At 53.4% G+C, this 19649-nt stretch overlaps 8 protein-coding genes across 8 annotated transcripts; 5 read left to right on the plus strand and 3 right to left on the minus strand.

Annotated features, from left to right (window-relative positions):
• Nucleotides 1-49: 49 nt before the first annotated feature.
• KRP23_11579 (uncharacterized protein) lies at nucleotides 50-865 on the plus strand (the record flags this gene model as incomplete). The annotated part of the gene is made up of 1 exon (XM_067882139.1): nucleotides 50-865. The coding sequence occupies one exon, from the start codon at nucleotides 50-52 to the stop codon at nucleotides 863-865; it is 816 nt and encodes a 271-aa protein (XP_067740416.1).
• A 140-nt stretch (nucleotides 866-1005) lies between these two features.
• On the plus strand, nucleotides 1006-3015 carry KRP23_11580 (GATOR complex protein NPRL3; the record flags this gene model as incomplete). The annotated part of the gene is made up of 1 exon (XM_067882140.1): nucleotides 1006-3015. One exon carries the CDS (start codon nucleotides 1006-1008, stop codon nucleotides 3013-3015), a length of 2010 nt encoding a protein of 669 aa, XP_067740417.1.
• Nucleotides 3016-3171: 156 nt separating this feature from the next.
• On the minus strand, nucleotides 3172-4831 carry KRP23_11581 (Protein ABHD18; the record flags this gene model as incomplete). The annotated part of the gene is made up of 5 exons (XM_067882141.1): nucleotides 3172-3342; nucleotides 3423-3960; nucleotides 4029-4093; nucleotides 4171-4259; nucleotides 4321-4831. The coding sequence occupies 5 exons, from the start codon at nucleotides 4829-4831 to the stop codon at nucleotides 3172-3174; spliced, it is 1374 nt and encodes a 457-aa protein (XP_067740418.1).
• A 4113-nt stretch (nucleotides 4832-8944) lies between these two features.
• On the minus strand, nucleotides 8945-9883 carry KRP23_11582 (Ubiquinone/menaquinone biosynthesis C-methyltransferase UbiE; the record flags this gene model as incomplete). The annotated part of the gene is made up of 1 exon (XM_067882142.1): nucleotides 8945-9883. The coding sequence occupies one exon, from the start codon at nucleotides 9881-9883 to the stop codon at nucleotides 8945-8947; it is 939 nt and encodes a 312-aa protein (XP_067740419.1).
• Nucleotides 9884-10279: 396 nt separating this feature from the next.
• Nucleotides 10280-12553, plus strand: KRP23_11583 (uncharacterized protein; the record flags this gene model as incomplete). The annotated part of the gene is made up of 2 exons (XM_067882143.1): nucleotides 10280-10427; nucleotides 10497-12553. The coding sequence occupies 2 exons, from the start codon at nucleotides 10280-10282 to the stop codon at nucleotides 12551-12553; spliced, it is 2205 nt and encodes a 734-aa protein (XP_067740420.1).
• A 571-nt stretch (nucleotides 12554-13124) lies between these two features.
• Nucleotides 13125-15026, minus strand: KRP23_11584 (Beta-catenin-like protein 1; the record flags this gene model as incomplete). The annotated part of the gene is made up of 1 exon (XM_067882145.1): nucleotides 13125-15026. The coding sequence occupies one exon, from the start codon at nucleotides 15024-15026 to the stop codon at nucleotides 13125-13127; it is 1902 nt and encodes a 633-aa protein (XP_067740421.1).
• Nucleotides 15027-15130: 104 nt separating this feature from the next.
• On the plus strand, nucleotides 15131-17022 carry KRP23_11585 (Ubiquitin carboxyl-terminal hydrolase 27; the record flags this gene model as incomplete). Its single annotated transcript, XM_067882146.1, has 5 exons — nucleotides 15131-15301; nucleotides 15367-15523; nucleotides 15596-16198; nucleotides 16250-16913; nucleotides 16971-17022. 5 exons carry the CDS (start codon nucleotides 15131-15133, stop codon nucleotides 17020-17022), a joined length of 1647 nt encoding a protein of 548 aa, XP_067740422.1.
• A 143-nt stretch (nucleotides 17023-17165) lies between these two features.
• Nucleotides 17166-19053, plus strand: KRP23_11586 (uncharacterized protein; the record flags this gene model as incomplete). The annotated part of the gene is made up of 4 exons (XM_067882147.1): nucleotides 17166-17267; nucleotides 17330-18580; nucleotides 18654-18885; nucleotides 18974-19053. The coding sequence occupies 4 exons, from the start codon at nucleotides 17166-17168 to the stop codon at nucleotides 19051-19053; spliced, it is 1665 nt and encodes a 554-aa protein (XP_067740423.1).
• Between the last annotated feature and the right edge of the window lie 596 nt (nucleotides 19054-19649).

Here is a 19649-nt window from a genome sequence, read left to right on the forward strand (position 1 = left end):
AAATAACCGCCTTTTGTGGTCGCATCCTCTCTCATTTCGATCGACAGACATGGCGGAAGAGCTGCAGCATTTATCTAGGTTTGAGAAGAAGCGTTTGGTGAAGAGCTGGCATGCTACACAAGTGACGTCCAGTGATTCTACCCCATCTTTATATGGTGGAGCAACGGATTCCGAGCGAATGACCAGCGCCGGCAGTTTGCGTTCATTGTTTGGTACGCCACTTGGAGCGTCCGCGTACGAAAGTCAGCCAACTGGAACATGGCGCAGTATTGAAATCGACCACGAAGGCCTTCAAAGTCACGAACGAGATGAAAAACTTCCCCAGACTGTCGGCCAGGTGAAGCACGCGTATCGAGCCCGTGCTCGGGACCAAGAAGCACGCGAAACAACGAACGCAATTCGAAAGCGAGAGAGAATCCTGGAGCTGCGGAGAGGACCGCAGTGGAGAGACCAGCTATCGAAAAGCAAGGCACAGAACCAGCAGTCCACCGCAGCGGAATCACACGGTGAGAAGGTCACTGAAGTGGAAGTTGAACACGAGGAGGCAGCCGTCTCCCCACAAAACGAGTTCGAGCAAGAGCTTCAGCTGATCGATCTGCCTGTGGACGAAGTGGTGACTAACGCAGCATACCGAGACGAGGTCCTGCGTCGAATCCGCCACCAACTTTCCAACGGAGGCCAAGTCGTTCTGCAAAGCGCCTGTTTCCCGTCCAAAGAGAGCGTTAGCAACACTCGTCTCATGCTGCAGACGCTCTGCACACAAAGCCTTGCCTACTGCACTCGCGACCAGGACGTCGTCCCCAACCAGCCCCAGCCCACACGCCTCATACTACACCTACTACCACGTGTACCATTCAAAATGTAAAATGTAGCCATCTTTTTATGTTGAAGTTGTCTATACACTTTACCAGCATTGCGTCATGTACGCTTTACATTTTACCAGCAGTTTATATCTGCTACTCAACTGTCAATTAGGTATAAGCGCATTTTCAAGATCTCCAGCATATGAACACTTGGGGCTTCCGCGTGGCCGGTGGCTGCCGCCTCTTGGGCGTTGCGCTGGTCGTGGACGACATCAGCAAGGGCTGCAATTTGGCGTTCCGATACCCAGCATCTCCGTCCGAGAACGTGTCCAGTTTCCACTCGCTGCCGGCCCCTCTGTTGGCCAAACTCTTCCGGCCTAAGAATGCGCTCTGCAACGCCAGTTTCGAGCTCGTGGTGGACGATCTGCGCTTCGTGAGTCACCCTGTGTTAGTGTCGCGTCGGCTGCCGGCTGTGGCACCAGCGGACGGCCCGGGAAATGGCGGAAATGGCTCAACATCGGCTTCTGGAGTGTCCACTACAGTAGTAGAGCAATCGACGAACGGCTCTACTGCCACAACGGGGAACGAGACGACCATGTTCAACGTCATTTTTGCATTGGAAGACAGGCCCCCACAAATGGCGAGAACGGCGGGACCCCTGGACACCACTTTTGACACGCAACTATTGCCTCTGCAACAGGCAGATGAAGAGGAACTTCTGGCCAGGAGACGCAGCAGTGCTCAGGCTTTCCACACAGTGGCGGCGCAGCTATCCAATGGACTTTTGCACGAAGAGCTTCGAGTGGGTTTCGTGTCAAAAGAGGTGCGGGAGCTGCTGCAGTTGAGAGATGAGTTGGCTCAGAGTGAGAGGAACGCGGGCAACAACAGCAATGGAATTCCAGGGGTGACAAGTGCAAATAGTGTGAGTGCAGCGGTGGCAGCCGGTGCGACGAGCGGCAGCAGCATCACGAGCAACGCTGGGGGAGCTGCGACGAGCGGATCGAGTTTGATGCACCATCATCTCCATAGGAAGGACGGAGAGAATGGATCGTCGACCGTGGAAGTAGATCCACAGACGTTGATTGACGTCTCGTTGGGGAAGAGTGTGCTGGCCAATGACCTGAAGCGGGTGTTTCATGGGCTGGAAGAGTCTGGGGCTGCTCACGTGGTGCTGAATGGGTGGGTCAAGTTGTCGCTGACGTTGACGGATGCGGTGACGGTAAGGATGGCGAGCTTACGACCGTACCATACGTTACTGCTGCTCGCGGACAAGGACAGCATTCTGAACAAATTACCGGCAGATCATGCGCGTCAACTGAGAGACTTGGTGGAAGCTGTGAATCCGCTCAAAAGCTTTCAGGATTTGGCCCTGGAGACTGGAGTGCCGATTCACCAGGTCTTCCGATTGGCCGCACATCTTGTCTACTGGGGATTTGGTCGCATTGTGGACGCGATCACCCTGTACAATATTTACCAGGTCAATGCGAAGGCTGATCTGCATATAACGTCGCCGCTTGCTCAGGAGTTTCGGCGCAAGTTTGCTCCGTACGAATTGGGCGAAGTGCTCTCAACGTTCTCGGGGTCTCGTCGTATTGGCGAGTATATGAAGACTTTGTCCACGGCCAAGAAGACAGAGTACATCCACATGCTTATCTGGTTGCTGCAGCAACGCTTCATCGTGCAGCTCCACCGCTACATTTATTTTATGATCCCGTCCGATGGAGACTACGCTGCGGAGGTCGGGAATGGTGCATCTTCGGTTGGAAGCTCGTCGCCTGCACTAATGGCATCCAGCCTGCGACGCCAGAGAGTCAATAGCAGCGCTACGAACACAAGCGTCCCCGGTAGTTTTCCGATCGCACAAACACCACCCATGAATCCAGCTGCCATGGCGCTGCCATCACCGCCGGCAGCACCGTTGGAACCCTCCAATGAGAATTCTGCAGCAGAAGGACGCGGAGGCAGCACGATACCGATGGCACAGGTAATGAGTGTGGCTAGTCAATTGCTGTTCACAGACCAGGAGCGCGCGTATCTGGCCAAGATTGCCAAGCCCAACCCTGTTTTCACGCTGTTCAAGCGGCTGTGTGTGTACTTCCACGGTGAGCACCACATTGAAGAGATCATGTGGCGCGAGAACCTCTCACGTGGTGAACTGCGTACCGTCATGAGTACGTACCAGGACATCATCGTTTGCTGTCTTCACGAGTGATCCGTGCACATTAGAGACATCAAGTTTGTTCAAAGATCTCCGTCGCAGTTATGTGCTTTGGTCTAGCTTACTAGCACTGCAGTAGACCTGTCGTTAAGTCACTGCTGCTAACGCTAAATATTAGTTGGTCGTTTCTTGCTGAAGGTCATTGGCCCCTTAGGCAACAGCAGCATCTGACGAGGACTCAGCTGCTTCACCTCGCTCCTTCAAAAGGTCGACAACCTCCAAAATTGTTTTGCGGTAGGCTTCCTGCTCCAGTAAAATCCCGCTGACGTGGCCCGTCTTGATAGTTCTGAAGTGCGCCGGCTTCCATTGTTCGCGCATGCGCTGAAAGACAAACACAGGCACCAGTTAGGAAGTTAGATGCTTCATACAGCAACATTGATCGATGGCTTGGCACAACGTACCGCCCACTGGGGTTCAGTGAAGCCAATGTACTCGTCTTCGGTGCCGTAGACAAACACAACGGCATCCGAGCGTCGAGGCGGCAGAAAATTGTCGATATCTGTGATCGAGAGGAACAGTCTCATACGCTTCTTGGCCTCGTCAACTGGATCTAGCTCGTCCTCGCTACCGGTAGCCTCCGCTCCCTCTTCCTGGGCATCGGCTGCAGTGTTTGCCAGCTTTTCGTAGGACTCGGCAGCTGCATGCCCAATTAGCATTTTGTCCAGCATCTGCAACTCGTGCTTTTTGTAAAGTGAGCGCCAGTTGCAGGAACCTGAGAGCAGTCCGTCGGCAAATACGGGAGCAGCTGACGGTGGGGCCAGCCATGCCGTCGCTCCAACGTCTCCAGGAAACACTGACGCCACCATCGCAGCATGAAGTCCGCCCATGCTGCTACCTGCCACCACCAGTTGCGAGAACCCATGGCAATCACGGAAGTGTTCCAGCAGTGACTTGGCCTCCTCGATAGTAGCTTGCCCTAGGATCGGCAGATCGCTTACCCTGCAAACACAGCATGAATAGGAACATCAAACGGACGTTCCGAATTACACACTCAGGTACTGCTGTACCTTCGCAGCTTGGATCCTTTTTGCTGAGGTGGCTTGCGCTTCCCGTAAAAAGGTCCTTCCAAGATCTAAATACGAGAGCACGAATGCACACGTAAGCACCAGGACTAGTTCAAGAAGTCATCAAATCCATATCTTGGCGTACCAACGTCGCAACTCCCTGCTTCGCCAGAGGGATCGCAATAGACGACCTCCGATGCAAGAACCCATGTTCACCCGTTCCAGGCAGCAGCACTACCGCCACACCACGCCATTACTCTCCATTTTCCATGTACACACTCTACCGCACACTTACCAACAAGAGGTCGGTCCTTTCCGCGAGGAATCCCCTGGTCCTCTTGTTCCCATTCCAACGGGGTCACCAGTTCACAGAAGGCGTCCAGACTCTGCTCCGGCAGCAAGTGCTGTGCATTGGTCAACGTGCTCCTGAATTTTCCTTCTCTGAGCGCCACTTTGGCCACCGATAAATGCCTCACTCGTCCCCAATTGGGTTCTCCGTCCTTGAGCGTCACGACGTCACCCATACGTCGACTCTGTAGCAGCTCCCGAATGCGTCTCGGGGTGTTCAAATCGCCCCAACCATCAGAGAAAAAGCCGTTTGGGAACAACACCGGGTTCTGCGTCACTGCGGCGGCGGCTCGGTCCATGTAGCGATGGTGGGAAGCCGTGACGCCGTCCAGTAGGCGACTGGGGGAGCGCAAGACGGCGGCCAGGAGCCCCCACGGATGCAGAACCAGACTCCCTGGCGCCTGCAGCAGCAGCAGCCACCGCCAGCGACGCAGGTACGACCCGTTAGGTACGCGCATGGCTACGAGGAGCTGGGGGGAGTCGCAGGAAGCGCGGGCGTGTGGTCCTGGAGCTCCTGGTGGCGCGTATCACTACAACTTGAGAAGCGGGGACTGTGATTGGACGATTGGATGGTGACTTGGATTTTGTATGGGGCATGTTCAACCCTAGCATCTAGTTGATCAGATTGGAGAGGTCCTCTGGAAAGAGATAACGAAGGGTCGTGATGCGTTCGGAGAGGGGAAACTTGTACGCACAAGGGAATTGTTGCTTTGAATGATACGGTAACTACTGAATTCAATCTCAAACTTTCCGGTTGTCACCGTCTGGATAACCATTGCCGAACACATCGTCTCTTCCCCCCAAAGCTTCATCGACGTTGGGCAGTGCAACTCGACAGAAAGCAAGCTTGGTCCTGATCAAAACATTCTCGACACTATCTGGCCGAAATGCTTCTTGGATGGGCCATCAACTTCGAGATCCACAAAAGATGATAGCGATTGTATCTCTGAAAACCAAACGTTATCAGCAGATATTCTCAAAAACATACAATTCAAATTGGAGTTGATGCGGAATTTATACAATGATGCGATCATAGGCTCCAATCGAAAAGTGCATTTCAGCGATCCAGGAGGAGGTGCGTCGGTTTGACATGGTGCACGCTGTTGTCGTGTCTCTGATACGATCGCGTGAAATCTCTCTGCGTCTAATAGCTCGCGTAGGCAAGCCCCTTCAGGTGCTTGTTCGCAACTAGAAGGATTATCGATGTTCAAATGCGCTCGCACTGGTATGTCGAGCTCCACTCCTGATGTACCTGGGGTCGAATCCAGACTTACTATCTTCTTCAGCACATCCAGATGTTCAGCTGTGGGGTTTTCACTTTGAGCAGCACCACACATGTAGACAAGGTCGTCCACAAAGGGCTCAACGCCATCATAACTAGTTCTCCACTCAAGCTGCAGGGAATGATGCGAGGCATTATCTACAACTTCATCATGTAGGGGCTATATTCCTTTAAATATTTGGCCAGGAGATACTTCCACGCCCCGTGACCGACATAATCCACCGCCGCTAAAGGTGCCAGAGCCTCGCGAACCATTCTAAGGCCACGAGACAAGGCTGGTAAGCTTATGGAAAGGTCTGATTCGCGTTCCCAATAGTCAACTGTGGATATGTGATAACCGATTCTCCTCTTAACGCAGCACACCACGGATCTACACAACACCAGCTCTCCTCCAAAGCTCCACTTGACAAATCCATCGCTCGTAGAGACCTCGAGAAGGCCGATTCAAAATTGATGAGGCATTGATGGAATATGACCCTGCAAAACAATATGAAAACTACAAACTGAACTCGTCGAGATTGACTCCTGGAATGGTGCGAAGTGCGTGTACAACATCTCTTGCGCTGGGACGAAATCTCGGGTCGCGATGGAGACACCACTCAGCTAAGTCAACGATTTCGTCAGGGCAAGATGATGAAACTGTAGGCTTCAAGTGACCAGACATGATATGCTGAAGCACTTGAATTGGTGCCATGCGACCGCCGCGAGCTGTGGCAGCGTTGACGTAAGGTGCTCGATGTGTATCGAGCTCAGCGATAACCACGCCGAGAGAATAGATATCCGCTTTTTCAGAGTGCAATCCTCCAGCCAAAACCTCTGGCGCTGTCCAGAACGGTGAGATACCAGCCGTCTGCGGAGACGACTTCGACAAGCTGTCGTTGCGCTGGTCTGAAGTCCCGAAACCAGTTAGTTTGGCGTCCAAAGCAGCGGATAGAAGCACATTTCTCGCTTTCAGATCACCGTGGATGATGCGATGTTGGTGAAGGTAGACCAGGCCTCGAGTGATATCCAGCAAAAGCTGCATTTTTTCTCGTTTCCAGGACAGGGAGAAACACATAAAGTCTTCAAAGGCTTCGTTTTCGTCCCTGTTTGAATTGGACTGACAAAGGTACTCACTCAGATCGCCCAGCTCCAGATATTCCGTGATAAGACACAAATTTCGCAGCGAATTCCAAGTAACACCCACGAAATCCAAGATACTCGGGTGTTGCAGAGGTGCACTGAGTCGAATGGCCTTCACGAACGCCTTCGTCTCTTCCAAATCTCTCCGCTTCTCCTTATGCAATCTCTTCACGGCAACGCAGCGATCGCGCAGTACACATAACCACACCTCGCTTCGGGAGCTTCTGGCAATGAGATGGTGGAATTGTAGCAGTTCAAATGGGATCTGGGCATTCTTGAGGTGAGGATCGTTCGCTAGAGCATAGAGTACAGAGCTATCTGTGAGTTTTGCACCATTCGGACTTCCCGAGGCGAGGCTTTCAGCGGTCTGAGCTAACGACAAAGAAAGAGGCGAGGATTCCCAGGCCGATGGCGATGACGACAGCATCTCGAGGAAATCGTTTATTGACCGCCGGTTGCCGAATCTGTCTTCTTTCTCGATCAACGGGTTGTCGCGAGGTTTTCTGGACTCGTTGGTCTCTTTATTGCTGTCGTTGGAGCAGATCAAGCTGAGCTGGTGCGCTGCTGCATTTTGAAGATTCGTTTCCCGTCGATCTGAACGTCGTCGCAGGTAAACGAAGACTGCGATGCCCGTCACGAGTAGAGCCGCTCCACCTACAACCAGCACGGGAATCGTGTGATTCCAGCTACCAGGAGAAGTGTCATCATGTTGCAGTCTTGTCGCGTTAGTGTCAGTCATCGCGTTGTCACTCTTGTCCGGGATGGTGGCGTTCTCATCGGATACAATACCTGAGCTGTCGCTGCTGGACGCTGAGGAATCACGTTGCTCGAGAAGAGCAACCACGTACTCGCTCAGCCACTTTGTCATTAGTGAAGAGCTCTTTGGTCGACACCATCGATCGTCTGAAGCACGATACTGAATACACGGGATGGTTAGCGAAGGTCGAGAAGTTTTCGACGTACAGGAACGTGAGTACGGCTCATCTTGCAGCTCCCTTCTTGTGTGAATTGCATACAAAATTGCTGAGCGACCTGCTGATGTATCACTCCAGGTATGGCGTCGGATAAGCGCTTCCGGTATTGTGCTAGCGTTTATTGTAGATTGCTGGTCCATAGCCCACACAGGTTCCCCGTTGGCTGTTGTTTTCACGGATGTACACGCGCATTGTACGATATCATCTAGTTGGCTAGGTCCACAGTCGGATGAAGAGCTCCATGCGGCAGTTGTGATGCTCCCCGATGAGCACGTTTTGACTTCACACCCAGCGCTCCCGATCTGCTTCATCTCAATCGCAATACCATCCATGGTGGCGCCAGAGGTGTTGGAGAGGCATCGTGTGTAGATTGTCGCGAGGTATCCATCGTCTCCAAGAGCATATCCTGTATCCCAAATCAAAGCACGCTGCAGAAGGCTCGGGAGTACGTGGAAGTCCAATCCAAAAGGCTGAAGCTTCTCCGTGATCTCGTCAGGTATATCCTGCTCGAGTTGAATGGAGCTAGCCGTGTCATATTCCGTGTTGGTTTCGGCATTGCTGGTAAGCTGAGAGTACCAGTAGATCTGGTAATATGAGCGCACGAGGTCGTTCGAGCTGTCTTCCGTCGCGAGAATCGTTGATATTTGCAGGATGAACCCGATGATCGTGACGAGAGACTCAAGAAACTGCGAAGGCAGCATAGCTGTTGTGCGTCCAGGTGGTTAATCTCGACGTGATGAACTGACAGCAACAGGTGAGTCGGCACGAACAAGGACGTCGCCAGCAGAATTGTAGCTCCACCAGGCGCATCTCTCCGACTCGATCGCGATTCCACTCAGAGGCGATAGACGTTCTCTGAATAACTCGCGCCGACTGTCTTGATCCCTGTCAAGACATTACAAATACTGTCGTCTTGTGTCCGCTCTTGCTTGATATCTCCCTCACACCTCTCAGAGCCATCAATACGTTGCATTTTCGAGGTGAGTGCCTTCTTGGAGCAGCTTCGTCGAACATGAGGCAACGAAAGGCACGGGTGCAAACTGAACCGCGATTCTGCTATGTGGAAGAAGTGCACCGGTTTGAAACTTATTTAACTTTGACACGAGTAAAAGACTTTGACGCTGGCATTATCAAGCAACATGGAGACTAGGCTACTCGAGCCGTGGCAAAAGACCCCGCAGTCGAAAGCCAGCTCACTTGCGTGCCAGGATGGTGTACGCTGTAAACGGGATCAAGCACGGACGTCCATCCGCAAAGGGGTCCGCACTGTCCAAGGCAGAGACCGCTCCCTCTTGGTGGAAGTTCTCTTGGCCGTCCTGGTCCAGCAACTTGGTCAGCGTCTCCACAATCTGCTCCTTCGTCAACCTCTCCAAGAACTTGGCGGTAAACGGGTTGTTCAAGTTGGCTTGCACCATGGCCTTGGGGTCATCGAACACAATGGTGTGCGTCGTGCGGTACGCCTTCAAGTCTTTAAACCCCACTGCTTGCAGCTCGTCGAGGATCCTCCGCTGGTCAGTACCTGCGACCAACGCCGGATAAGCCAGAGGCTCGCCGTCACCCTCTGCAGCATTGAACATGTCGGTGATCTTGTCGAACCACACCATCTGCGAGCTCTTCTCGTCCCAGGCCGTGACCACCAGGAGGCCGTCGTCTTTCAGCACTCGGTGCGCCGTCGCCCACCCCTTTGAGCGGTTGGGGAAGATGCCCAACCCGAAGTTGGAGCCCACCGCGTCCACCGATGCATCGGGCACTTGCTCCAGCACCGTCCCGTCACTTTGCAACGTGGTGAATCTCGACACGAAAGGCTGGAGCGTGGAATCGTCTTTCAGCGTCTCGGTGGCTTGTTGCAGCATCCCCTCGGACAAATCCGACGCGGTGATGCGGATCTCCGTCGGGGCGTCGAGGTACCGACGTGCGAACTCGAAGCTCAGCACTCCGGGACCGCAACCCACGTCCAAAAAGTGGAACGGGTCATTGGAATTCTTGGTTTCGTGCTGCTGGAGCAGTCGAAGGATCTCGTGGTGAGCGATTTGCAGCGAGTCCACGGCCCAACGAGACGTCAAGGAAGTGAAGACGGAGCTGTACGTCTTGGCGTGCGCAGACCACTTGTCATCCGTGAAGACTTTTTCCATACTGTCCAGAAGAGGTCGGTCGCTCGAGTCCTGCGTGGCAGATATCCAGATTGAAAATGATTCTAGCAGCCCCCAAGCGGCGAAGCTACAAGGACCGTTTTTTATGGCTGTTTGTTTATTACACGATTTGTTTATGGCAAACTGGGCTGAAGCAAAACGTCGTCCATAACCACGGTAACTCGGTGCTAACAGAGCTATGCATTGTAGCGTCCCAGAATGAAGTCACCGCTCGTATTTATAGGGTCCGGTATTGTTAGCCTGGGGATGTGAGGTTTCGGCTGGCCAACGCCTATCACAAGGACATTGGTGACGAATAGAGCCTCGCGTTGCTTTTAGCCTGGTGGCTCCATCCCTCACTCCTCCAACTACTTGGGCTATATTCTAACTCCAGTCGAGATGAAGGAGCGCTTGGTCGAAATACTGGCGCTGCGCAGCGTTGCTGATGCTCTGCATCAAGAGGACATGGTCCAGGTACTGGGCGACGTCACGACACTCTCCGACGAGTATTTGCCCGTGCTTGAGTTTCTCATGGCTCCAGACAATTGTACGAAGGGGTGAAGTTGTCTTGAAGCTTCGCCTTGGGTCACGTCTAACTTGTTTTGCTCGATTCTAGTAACATGTCTGATCAGCTCCATGCTCCAAGAGCCAACACCAACAGCAAAAGCCACAGCTGCAGCAGCACGAGAACCCGGAGAATCACCTTCATACGAGGAGTACGCGACAGCATTTCGAGCGCATTGGGTACTGTGCGGTTCCGGTTTCTCGCACCAGCTCCTGGCAGCTATGAGCGCTCTCAAAGGCGAACCTCGAGCTCTGATCGCCCAAACTCTCGCCGAATTCAATTCACGCGACAGTATGACGCTTGAGGCATTCGCCCGCTTCCTTACGGCGTTCATGGATCAGTACTCTCCGCAGATGTTCATGGCACTCTTTGACGCCAGTATTCGTCAGCAGAAAACGTTTCTCGAGTCGCTGCTCGTACAAATCTTCTACGAGCCTTTGCGTGACGTACTGGTACGTTTGTGCAACGAGCTACAAGGAGCAGATGCGGAACCTGAGGTAGAGTCTCTCGTAGGACTCGCGCTACTTCAGCTCTCACCGTTGAACCCCAGCAAACATATTCACGATCGTGTGCACGAAAGACTGCACCAACGTGTGGAGAAAGACATGGCGACTGTACGATTCGCTCGCATGATGTTCACGTGTGATCTACTGACAGATCTCATTCACGAGAAGCGAGAAGGCAGTTTAGGATTCGCGATGATGCTGTCTCTCAGTGAGTCTGGGCCGAGTGCAGAGCAACTGATTGAAGCCGCATTGGGTGATCTTCGTGGACTTCCAACGGATTTTGCCAATGAGTCTTACGCGTTGAAAGTGCTCAACTCGTTGTTGCAGCAGACTCAGTGTGGGTGTGTGACTAAGGCAGCATTTTGCCGCGCTAGTGCTGCAGTCCAAGATGCTGGTACACGCGACGAACAACAACAACCCGGAGCAACTGACGATGTATTCGCATCGCCTTGTACGCGGGGGAGCCCCCATGAAGATTTACCGCTCATTTGGCAGGTATTTCTCACACACCTCCCCACAATATTCTCATTCTTCTCGTCGTCTTCGCCCGAGGCCGCATCTCTACAGTGGCGATTCAAGTCTACACATGTTCAGCTTGTGTATCTCATACTACCGGTGCTGAATGTTTCGTGCACGGTAGCCGATACGCTTGTGATTCAGACACGGACGCTCGACGCTCTTCTCGAATTGATCGTGCGCTTCCCGAAAGCGTCAATCCTCCACTGCGCAATCGCGCGATTGTTCATTGTTGCTCTTGAAGATTCGCCTTACATGTTCGGCAAGGAGCTACCAGCTTTTCGATCCCCCACGGACCCACTGCGGCTGCACTTGCTTCTGGGCGGTGCACTTGATTTTGTGCTACAATCTTTCGGCTGGACTTCAGTTCCTCAACAAGACGGAGCGACACCCGGCGACAATGCGACTGGCCCAACCAAAACGCCGCCACCACCTCCAGCCTTTTTGGACGTCGCTATCTCTCTAGATCAAGCACTCACTAGCGCGTTCGCACATTCCGCGCAGCTTTTCATGGGCAACTCGGCATTCGAGCGTTGGAAGGTCTTCCGTCTGGTTGTGCTGCTACCAATACAAACTCTCTGGGAAGAGCAGTACCAGCCTCCACCAGCCGTAGATATGGGCCCTTCACCACTACTTGCAGCGATGCTTTACGGAGAGGGAGGGCATAACCAAACCCAGGAAGACACACCCACAGATACAAAGCACCACAAAGAGCGAAAAAATTCCACCGACGGTATAGCTCCAGAAGTCCATGGTACACAACCATCGACATTAGCGGGAACGAGTCCAAAAGCTGGAATTGACACCAACGCTCGACCTGAAGCACCGACCGTAGCTCTAGCAGAAGATTCCAACAAAGCACCAACTCAAGCACAAGAAGGGCCTTGTGCAGCCGTACTGATTTCACAGCCCGCATTGACAACAGAAGCATCATCACCGGACGTTTATGATGTGCCGACACCGTTGTCAGCGCTGTATAACGAAGAGGAGAAGCGTATGATGCTCAAAGTAAGTGACGACACGACTGTGTCTTCATCACCACCGATAGCCCTCGTAATCCCTGCTGCAGTTCCGCAGACCACATAAGAGAGTTTGTGTTCACGTTTACCATAAACAATAATAATAAAGTCTGCAAAGCCCTACAAAGAAAAGCGAGTCAACCTTCTTAGCTCTTCCTGTTGTTTTTCTTCCGAGTTTTTTGTCATCGACCTTCGGTTCTAGGTGCTGCTGTGACTGGATGTTTTCTTGTCGATCAGGTATCGATCAACAAGATGGAACTCCATTTCAAATCACACTCACAAAGTATTGACAAGAAGAGCTTCACTCAGTTCCATCCACTAGTCTCGCTCAACCGTGCGCTAAGCTTTACTTCTCACTCTCCACGGTTCCTTGGAGGTTCAAAATGTCCAGTCTCGCTTCTAACGATCGCTGAAGAATGACCACAACGTGTTCTGTGTCTGAGAGGTTGATAAACAGACGAAGCTCATGCCTAAACTCACAAAGCTAATCTCTTACTTCGAAGTACTTCACTTAGAACCCCATCAATAGTGCTCAATCGAGGGCCCACGCGAAAGTCTCAGCTTCGCATGACAATTAGACACGAGCATTTATCACTGACACTTTCTGGATCATCCACACTGTGTTTATGCGATTCTATTCATTTCGATGCCTCTGCTTGTTTCTCACTGCTCAGCTCACTGCCGTTTTCCACCTCCTTCTCGTCATTCTTTCCTAGGTCATCAGATGGTTCACTTTTCTCTAACGTGCCATTCTCCTCTTGCCTGAGTGGAGCTTCATCAGCCTCGAGCGTTTCCAGCAGCTGCCGAAGCTGTGTCTTCTGTGCCTCTTTGGCCTCTTCGTTTACAACATCTTTCGTGTTAGTCTCTTCGCCTTCCCTTTCAACGGCGTCATCGGCAATGAGCAGGTCCAGCTGCTCGCGCAAAATAGTTGCTAGACTCTCACTCTCAATGCTACGCTCATGGAACTTGACCATCACGTACGCACGCAGCTTCTTCGAGAAACGGCATAAGTGTGCCACCACGAAGGCAATCCGCTCCAGCACGAACAGACCCGCATCAAGTCGTCGCAGATACCGACTGTCTTCATCATCGTCTTCGTCATCCTCGTCGTCTAGCTGACTACTACGTTCCACGCGCTCGTAATATTTCGCGAACAGATCCACGAGCCGGTCGATCTTCTCCATGTCGTTCTCTACAAACTTGGCGTGTAAACGGTCATAACCGTCAGCTGGAGCTTCCTCACGCACCCACGCACACAAAGACGCCACCAAACCAGCCGCGTTTTCTTCTTCTTTTGCACGTTCGCTGGTCTTGCTTGCCTTCGTGTTGCTGCTCGACTTGTACTTGCCAAACCGCCCCATGAACACAGAGAAGACACTTCGCAGTCCACCGATCTCAATCAGCCGTTCGCAGTTGCGAGCATTGCCCATCAGTGCATGGTCCAGCGCACGCAGCGCGCCTCCAAATACGAATCGTTGGCGATCCTTCAAACAGCGCAGCAGCAGCTCCATCCCTTCCAGTCGGCGAAACTGTTTCTGCGCCTCTGGCACGAGCAGCACACTACACAGCGCATTCACCAAGTTCCCCACGAGTTCCTCCTCTTCATCACTGCTGGGATCTTTCTTCCTGAACGGTGCCAGAGCCTGCAGCAGATCGTCCATCAGATCCACTTTCCTGCCCTTCGCGTCGCTCTTCTCCTCACTGGGTCGTTCCTTCCCCATCCACGCCACGAACGTCTCCCTCGGCTCGGATCCAGACTGCAACAAAATGGACAGAATCTCACTCGCATACAACTTGTTCTCACTGAAACCCCTGCGTGGCGCGACTTGAACCATCAAAAATGGCAGAATCGCTGTCTTCTGAGCCACTAGGACGCAAACCTGCGGCTCCAGGTCCGCCAGGTTCTCTAGGATCTGCAGCGAGTGGTAAATACCCGTCGTCTCCTCCTCCTGCTCCTGTTGCAGTGTATCCACCGCCACTGCCGCCGCCAGCTGAAACAGCGTCGAGACCAGCAAAGGCAGCAGCTTTTCGTCCACTAAATGCTTGGCGAGCATTCTAGAGGGCTCCAGAGCCTCTGCATCTTCATCTACGTCCGTGAGCTCGGCCAGGAGACTCAAAACAGCCAATCGTATGTCGAGATTCGTGTGTGCAAAGAGCCCAAGCAGCACGCGAGGCACCTGCAGCTCTGTAAGCACCGTGAAGAGCTCCGGCTTGGCCGCCACCGCCTTCCAGCGCGTCAGCTCGGCGTCCAATGCCAGCTCCGAGTCCAGGAACTTGGTTGGGTCGTCTGCGTGCTTCTCCCGGGCCAGCGCGTTGCGCCGCACGTTCTTTTTTAATGAATTGGCCATGGATTTGAGAGCGCGGGCGTCCAGCGCGTCGCCCTCCTGCGCCTCGGCGCCGTCCACAATGGCGTTGATCTTGGCAGCGGACGCTTCGGCAGATACTCGAGCACGTTTAGGCGCTGGAGAGGGAGACGCAGATGCCACGGGGCGCTTGGGGGTGGCCTCCGCAGCCAGCACTCGCGCGAAGTGGCTCTCCATTTTGGATTATTGATGAATGGAGAGGTGGATTAGTAAAATAATAAAGGAGGTTGATTGACCAATGGGAGGGGTTTCCTTACATATATTTTCTCTACTTTGTAAAGATGAAGGAGGAGGCGCGGCTGGGGGACAAGCGGGGGAGGCTGCTGAGCTCTGGGGCGGTGTGTGTGCACTTCAGTCTGCAGCATAGGAACAACTGGAAGCTGCTGAGCGCCGGGAAAGCGGCAGAACGCGCGGCAGACGTCGCACAATTGGAGCATTACGCGTTGGATCCGGTAACAAATAGCGGATCCCTTGGAAATATGAACGCAAAAAAATACTTATCAATGGATTAATACAGGAGGCTGCCCCCGACGTGGCTAGCGAAGTGTATCGCTGTCTTTCGTGCAAGTTTCGAGGTGCCAGAGAAGCGTCGAGGCTGCAGATGCAAGAGATCGAGGTCGGGGAGGAGGACGGCAGCTTCATGGCGCACGCTATTCTCCATAACCACGCAATTGGTGCGTGGATGGGGTCTTCAGGAACTAATGTGTGGTTGCGAAGCGTATTTATTGTGTGGTTTGCTGTTGCAGCTGTGATGGAGAGGAAAAGGCAGCTCTATTGCGCCTGTTGTCGGGATTTTATCTACCCGGAGGGAGGCAGTCGGCGACGGAAACGGCAGATTCGAGGTGGAGTGACTCCTCACAAATTACTGCGACGAGGACTAGTGAATATGGGCAACACGTGCTTCATGAGCTCGGTACTGCAGGCCTTGGCGCACAACCCAATGCTGCAGCACTACTTTTTCGTGGCGAGGAGCCATGATACGACCATCTGCCAGCAACAGAGACAGCGACTGGTGTTGAAGAGGCAGGAGCAGCTTAAAGCGGAGAAAGAGAAGGAACGTGGTGATGACGATGAGGAGGACCAAGAGGATACCAAGCGCGGCCCGGATCCTGCCATCACAGTGTGTTTGGGATGCGAGCTGGCTGCCTTCATGGCGCTGCTGGTGCCCCCTTCTGTGCCGCAAAAGACGCTGGTGGCGTCACCCATTGCGCCGCAAGGCATTTTAGAAGCAATGTGGAACGCGTTCCCGTCGTTCATTGGTACCGCGCAGCATGACGCTCATGAGTTGCTCATTGCGCTGTTGGGTGGCCTGCACTCGCATACACATCCTCGTGTGTTCGTTCACGGTGGTGCGTCTCCGCGTTTTACTCCCCGTGGACACAGTTTGTGCGACTGTGCAGTGCATCAGCATTTTTCTGGCGTGCTGCGGTCTGAGCTCGCTTGTGGGGGCTGCGGCTCAGCCTCACACAAGTTCGACCCGTTCCTGGATGTGTCGTTGTCGCTCGATGATGGAGAGAAGCAAGATGCCAAGCGTGAAAAGAAGGCGTCTTCGGAGTCATCCCCATTCACTCTTAAGTCGCTGCTGCGCCAATTTGCAGCAGAAGAGGAGCTGCGCGGTGCCAACCAAGTTTACTGCAAACAGTGCTCCAAGTACCAGAACAACTACAAGAGCCTGAACCTGCACACGCTACCGAACGTTCTGGTGTTCCACATCCGCCGCCTCGACTTCTATCGCCAGCAGAAACTGATGCAGAACGTGCAATTCCCGCTGACAGGGCTCAACATGAGACCATTCACGTCCGTGGGCATCGACGAAGCCAGCGAACGCAAGAAAAGTGACAACAAAAGCGCTGTCCAGGGGAAAGTGGAAGGCGACCAGAGCGAGTACATGTACGACCTCGTCGCCGTTGTCAACCATCATGGCGAGTCGGTGAACGGCGGTCACTACACGTCCTACGTCCGTGACGAAGTCTCCAAATCCAACGGCCAGCAGCAGCAGTGGATACTTTTCGACGACGTCGAAGTGAAAGCCGTTCCCGCCGACGAAGTCGAGCGTTCACAAGCGTACGTTGCTGCTCTGCAAATACTTCCTACTACTACTAACCACTTTCTTTACCACAGATACCTGCTCTGCTACGTCCGACGGAGCCCGTTTATCGCCGTATCCGGATAACAATACATGTCCACTTCAACTTGTCCCTGAAAGATAGCACCAAGTCACTATTCCTCCTCCCTAGAATGACATAACAATCTCGCCGCGTGGCTCTATCATTCGAGAAAGGCTCTGACGACGCTAAGTCTAGATTCCTACGCACGATGCAGGTCAAGTACCCCATCATGGGGCTGTCGTACGCCCACGGGCTGTTCGCCATCTGCGGGGGCGGCGGCTCGCTCAAGTCTGGCATCAAGAACACCGTCGTACGCTTAGGAATCGCTCTTTAAGTGAATGTATCAATGCTCACCGCGTATCATTTCTCCAGGACATCTACCAGCTCTCGGACACGGACCCCACGGGCTTCTGCAAGGAGATCACAGCCGATACGGGGCTGGAACTGGCCTCGGGCGTCGCCTTCTCGCACGACGGCCAGCTCATCGCCGTGTCCGTGAGCGCCGGCTGCTGGGTCTACGCACTGAACCTCAAGACCAAGACCATCTCACTACTCGTCAAGTTCCGCACGGATTTCCACGAGGACGAGAGCTCGCAGACGTGCGCGCGCTTTGTCGGCAACTCCACCATCTTGACAGGCGGCGAAGACGGCATTGTGCGCGTCTGGCGCCTGAGCAGAGACCCGTCCAAGCCCGAGAAAGACGTGGGCACGGCCAAAGCTCTGGCTGTGCCGGACGAGCGAGATCCTCATGAAAAGGTCAAGACGGAGGAGCAGCCCAAGCTCGGAGACAGTGTTATTGAGGGGGTCAACATGGTCACGTTGACGAGGGAGTATCGCGGTCATAGCAAGAGGATTCGTGACATTGACGTGGATCTGTCCCATCGCAACTTGGTGGCGTCCAGCTCCGAAGATCAGTCGTGTCACTTGTGGAGACTCACGGAGGTGACGCCGATCTGCAAGTTTTCCAAGGAGGACGCACTGGAGAATGCCATTCAGAGACTGTCCACGAAGCCCGTCGTGGGCCCGCGCAAGCACTTGTTCCGCTGCGTGCGCTTTTCTAACAGTGGGCGTCGTCTGTTTACGGTGCTGACTCCGGCGCGTGGTGACTCCATTTTGATCAAGTGGAAGCCCGAGACCATCGCCCAGGAAAACGAGGAGCAGTGGTCGTGGGTGATGGAGGAAGTAGTGATCGCCGGGGACAAGCCGGTGGCGAGTCTCTGTGTGAGCCAGGACGATCGCTTTGTGTGCACGGCGGCGGTAACTGGCGAGATCAAGGTGTTCCTATCGTCCACGCTGCAGCAGTACAAGAAGAAGTCGACGGATCAGCACAACTTTGCAATCACCGGCATGAGCTGTGCGCCATCGGCGGACAAGCAGTCGCCCATGTTCCACTTGGTGAGTGGCGGCGCCGACAAGAATCTGCTGCGCCATGAAATCTCGCTGGAGGGAGGCATTGTCAAGTCGGGAATGGAGATCGTTGTGGGTGGCGTGAAGAGCGCGGTGGGCGCCACTGTTGGTCTTGGGCTGAACCTCTGGATGGCTACAACGCTGCTATTTATTCTCCTGCTATTTATTCATGCCAAGACTGCGATGCTCCTGGATGGCCCGCTCGCAGGCTTCAATGTAAGTTTACGATCCAGATTAGAGGTGGCAAGGGTTCTGGCTTAATGGTGTTGCTTTGCTTGATAATGCACAGGATCTGGCATCGCTTAGCTTTGACTCTACGGATGGTCTAGTGACCATTGGGGCGTTGCTGGGGAGTACCGTGGTTACGTGGCTCATTGCGGCACACAGTTCGGTGACGAGCCGCTTCTTCTGGAACGGCCTGCTGTGTCTACTGTCTGGTATCGTAGCCTTCCTTGTGGCCATCTCAGCGGAGCTCCAGGTTAATTGGCAAACTGGCGACGCTACCATCGACGAGTTGCTGGGTACGTTGGATGTAGCACCCGCACATAGGTCGTTTTCTCCTGGGACCACATCATTCTGATATTTTGTGGCGTGCTGAAAACTGTGCAGACTACAAGATCGCGATTCTCCTCGGCGTGTGCTGCGTCGCGTTCCTGTTCTGTCATTCGCTGCTGGTGCTGACGCTGTAAGCACGGAGCACCTCGAAAAGGCACTGCTTGAAACGACATCGACCATAGCGCAAGCAGCGACAACCAGAGCTTACCAGTAGTTGAGCGCCACCACCACAGGATCGTATAGTTGTGCCTGTGACGGAAGCAGCAAGAGGCACGTATCGCTACAAACGAGCAACACCCAACTATCCAACAATCCACGATGTGTTCACGGTTTCCAAAGCGATTCTGCCTCAAGAAACAAGGCCTTACTCTGGTATTTGCCACCTCCAGCTGGGTTAAACGCAAATGCACTCGACTCAACCAGTAAAATCGGCGTCTACCAGCCACAGAGCACTTCCCACCAGCTTGTCATCGCCACCAAGCAGTATTTCGCGAAAAACAGTTGCTGCCTTTTCCAAAATGACGCCATTAAGTGCGATATATACGGTATAGAAGGTTGTGCCTCACAGTGAAAATAATTTGATGGCACATTCATTTAAGAACAAAATGACCAAAACATTATATTTAGCGGTTATTGAACTGACGACCAAAAACCTTGACGGCCAGCGGGACAGCAGTCTTGTGTGGTCTCAGCTGGTGGTTAACCCGAACAAATGGCGAAATGGCTCTGC

Source organism: Phytophthora ramorum (genome assembly GCF_020800215.1).
Source record: "Phytophthora ramorum isolate Pr-102 chromosome Unknown Phyram_PR-102_s0012, whole genome shotgun sequence".
Lineage (NCBI taxonomy): Eukaryota > Oomycota > Peronosporomycetes > Peronosporales > Peronosporaceae > Phytophthora > Phytophthora ramorum.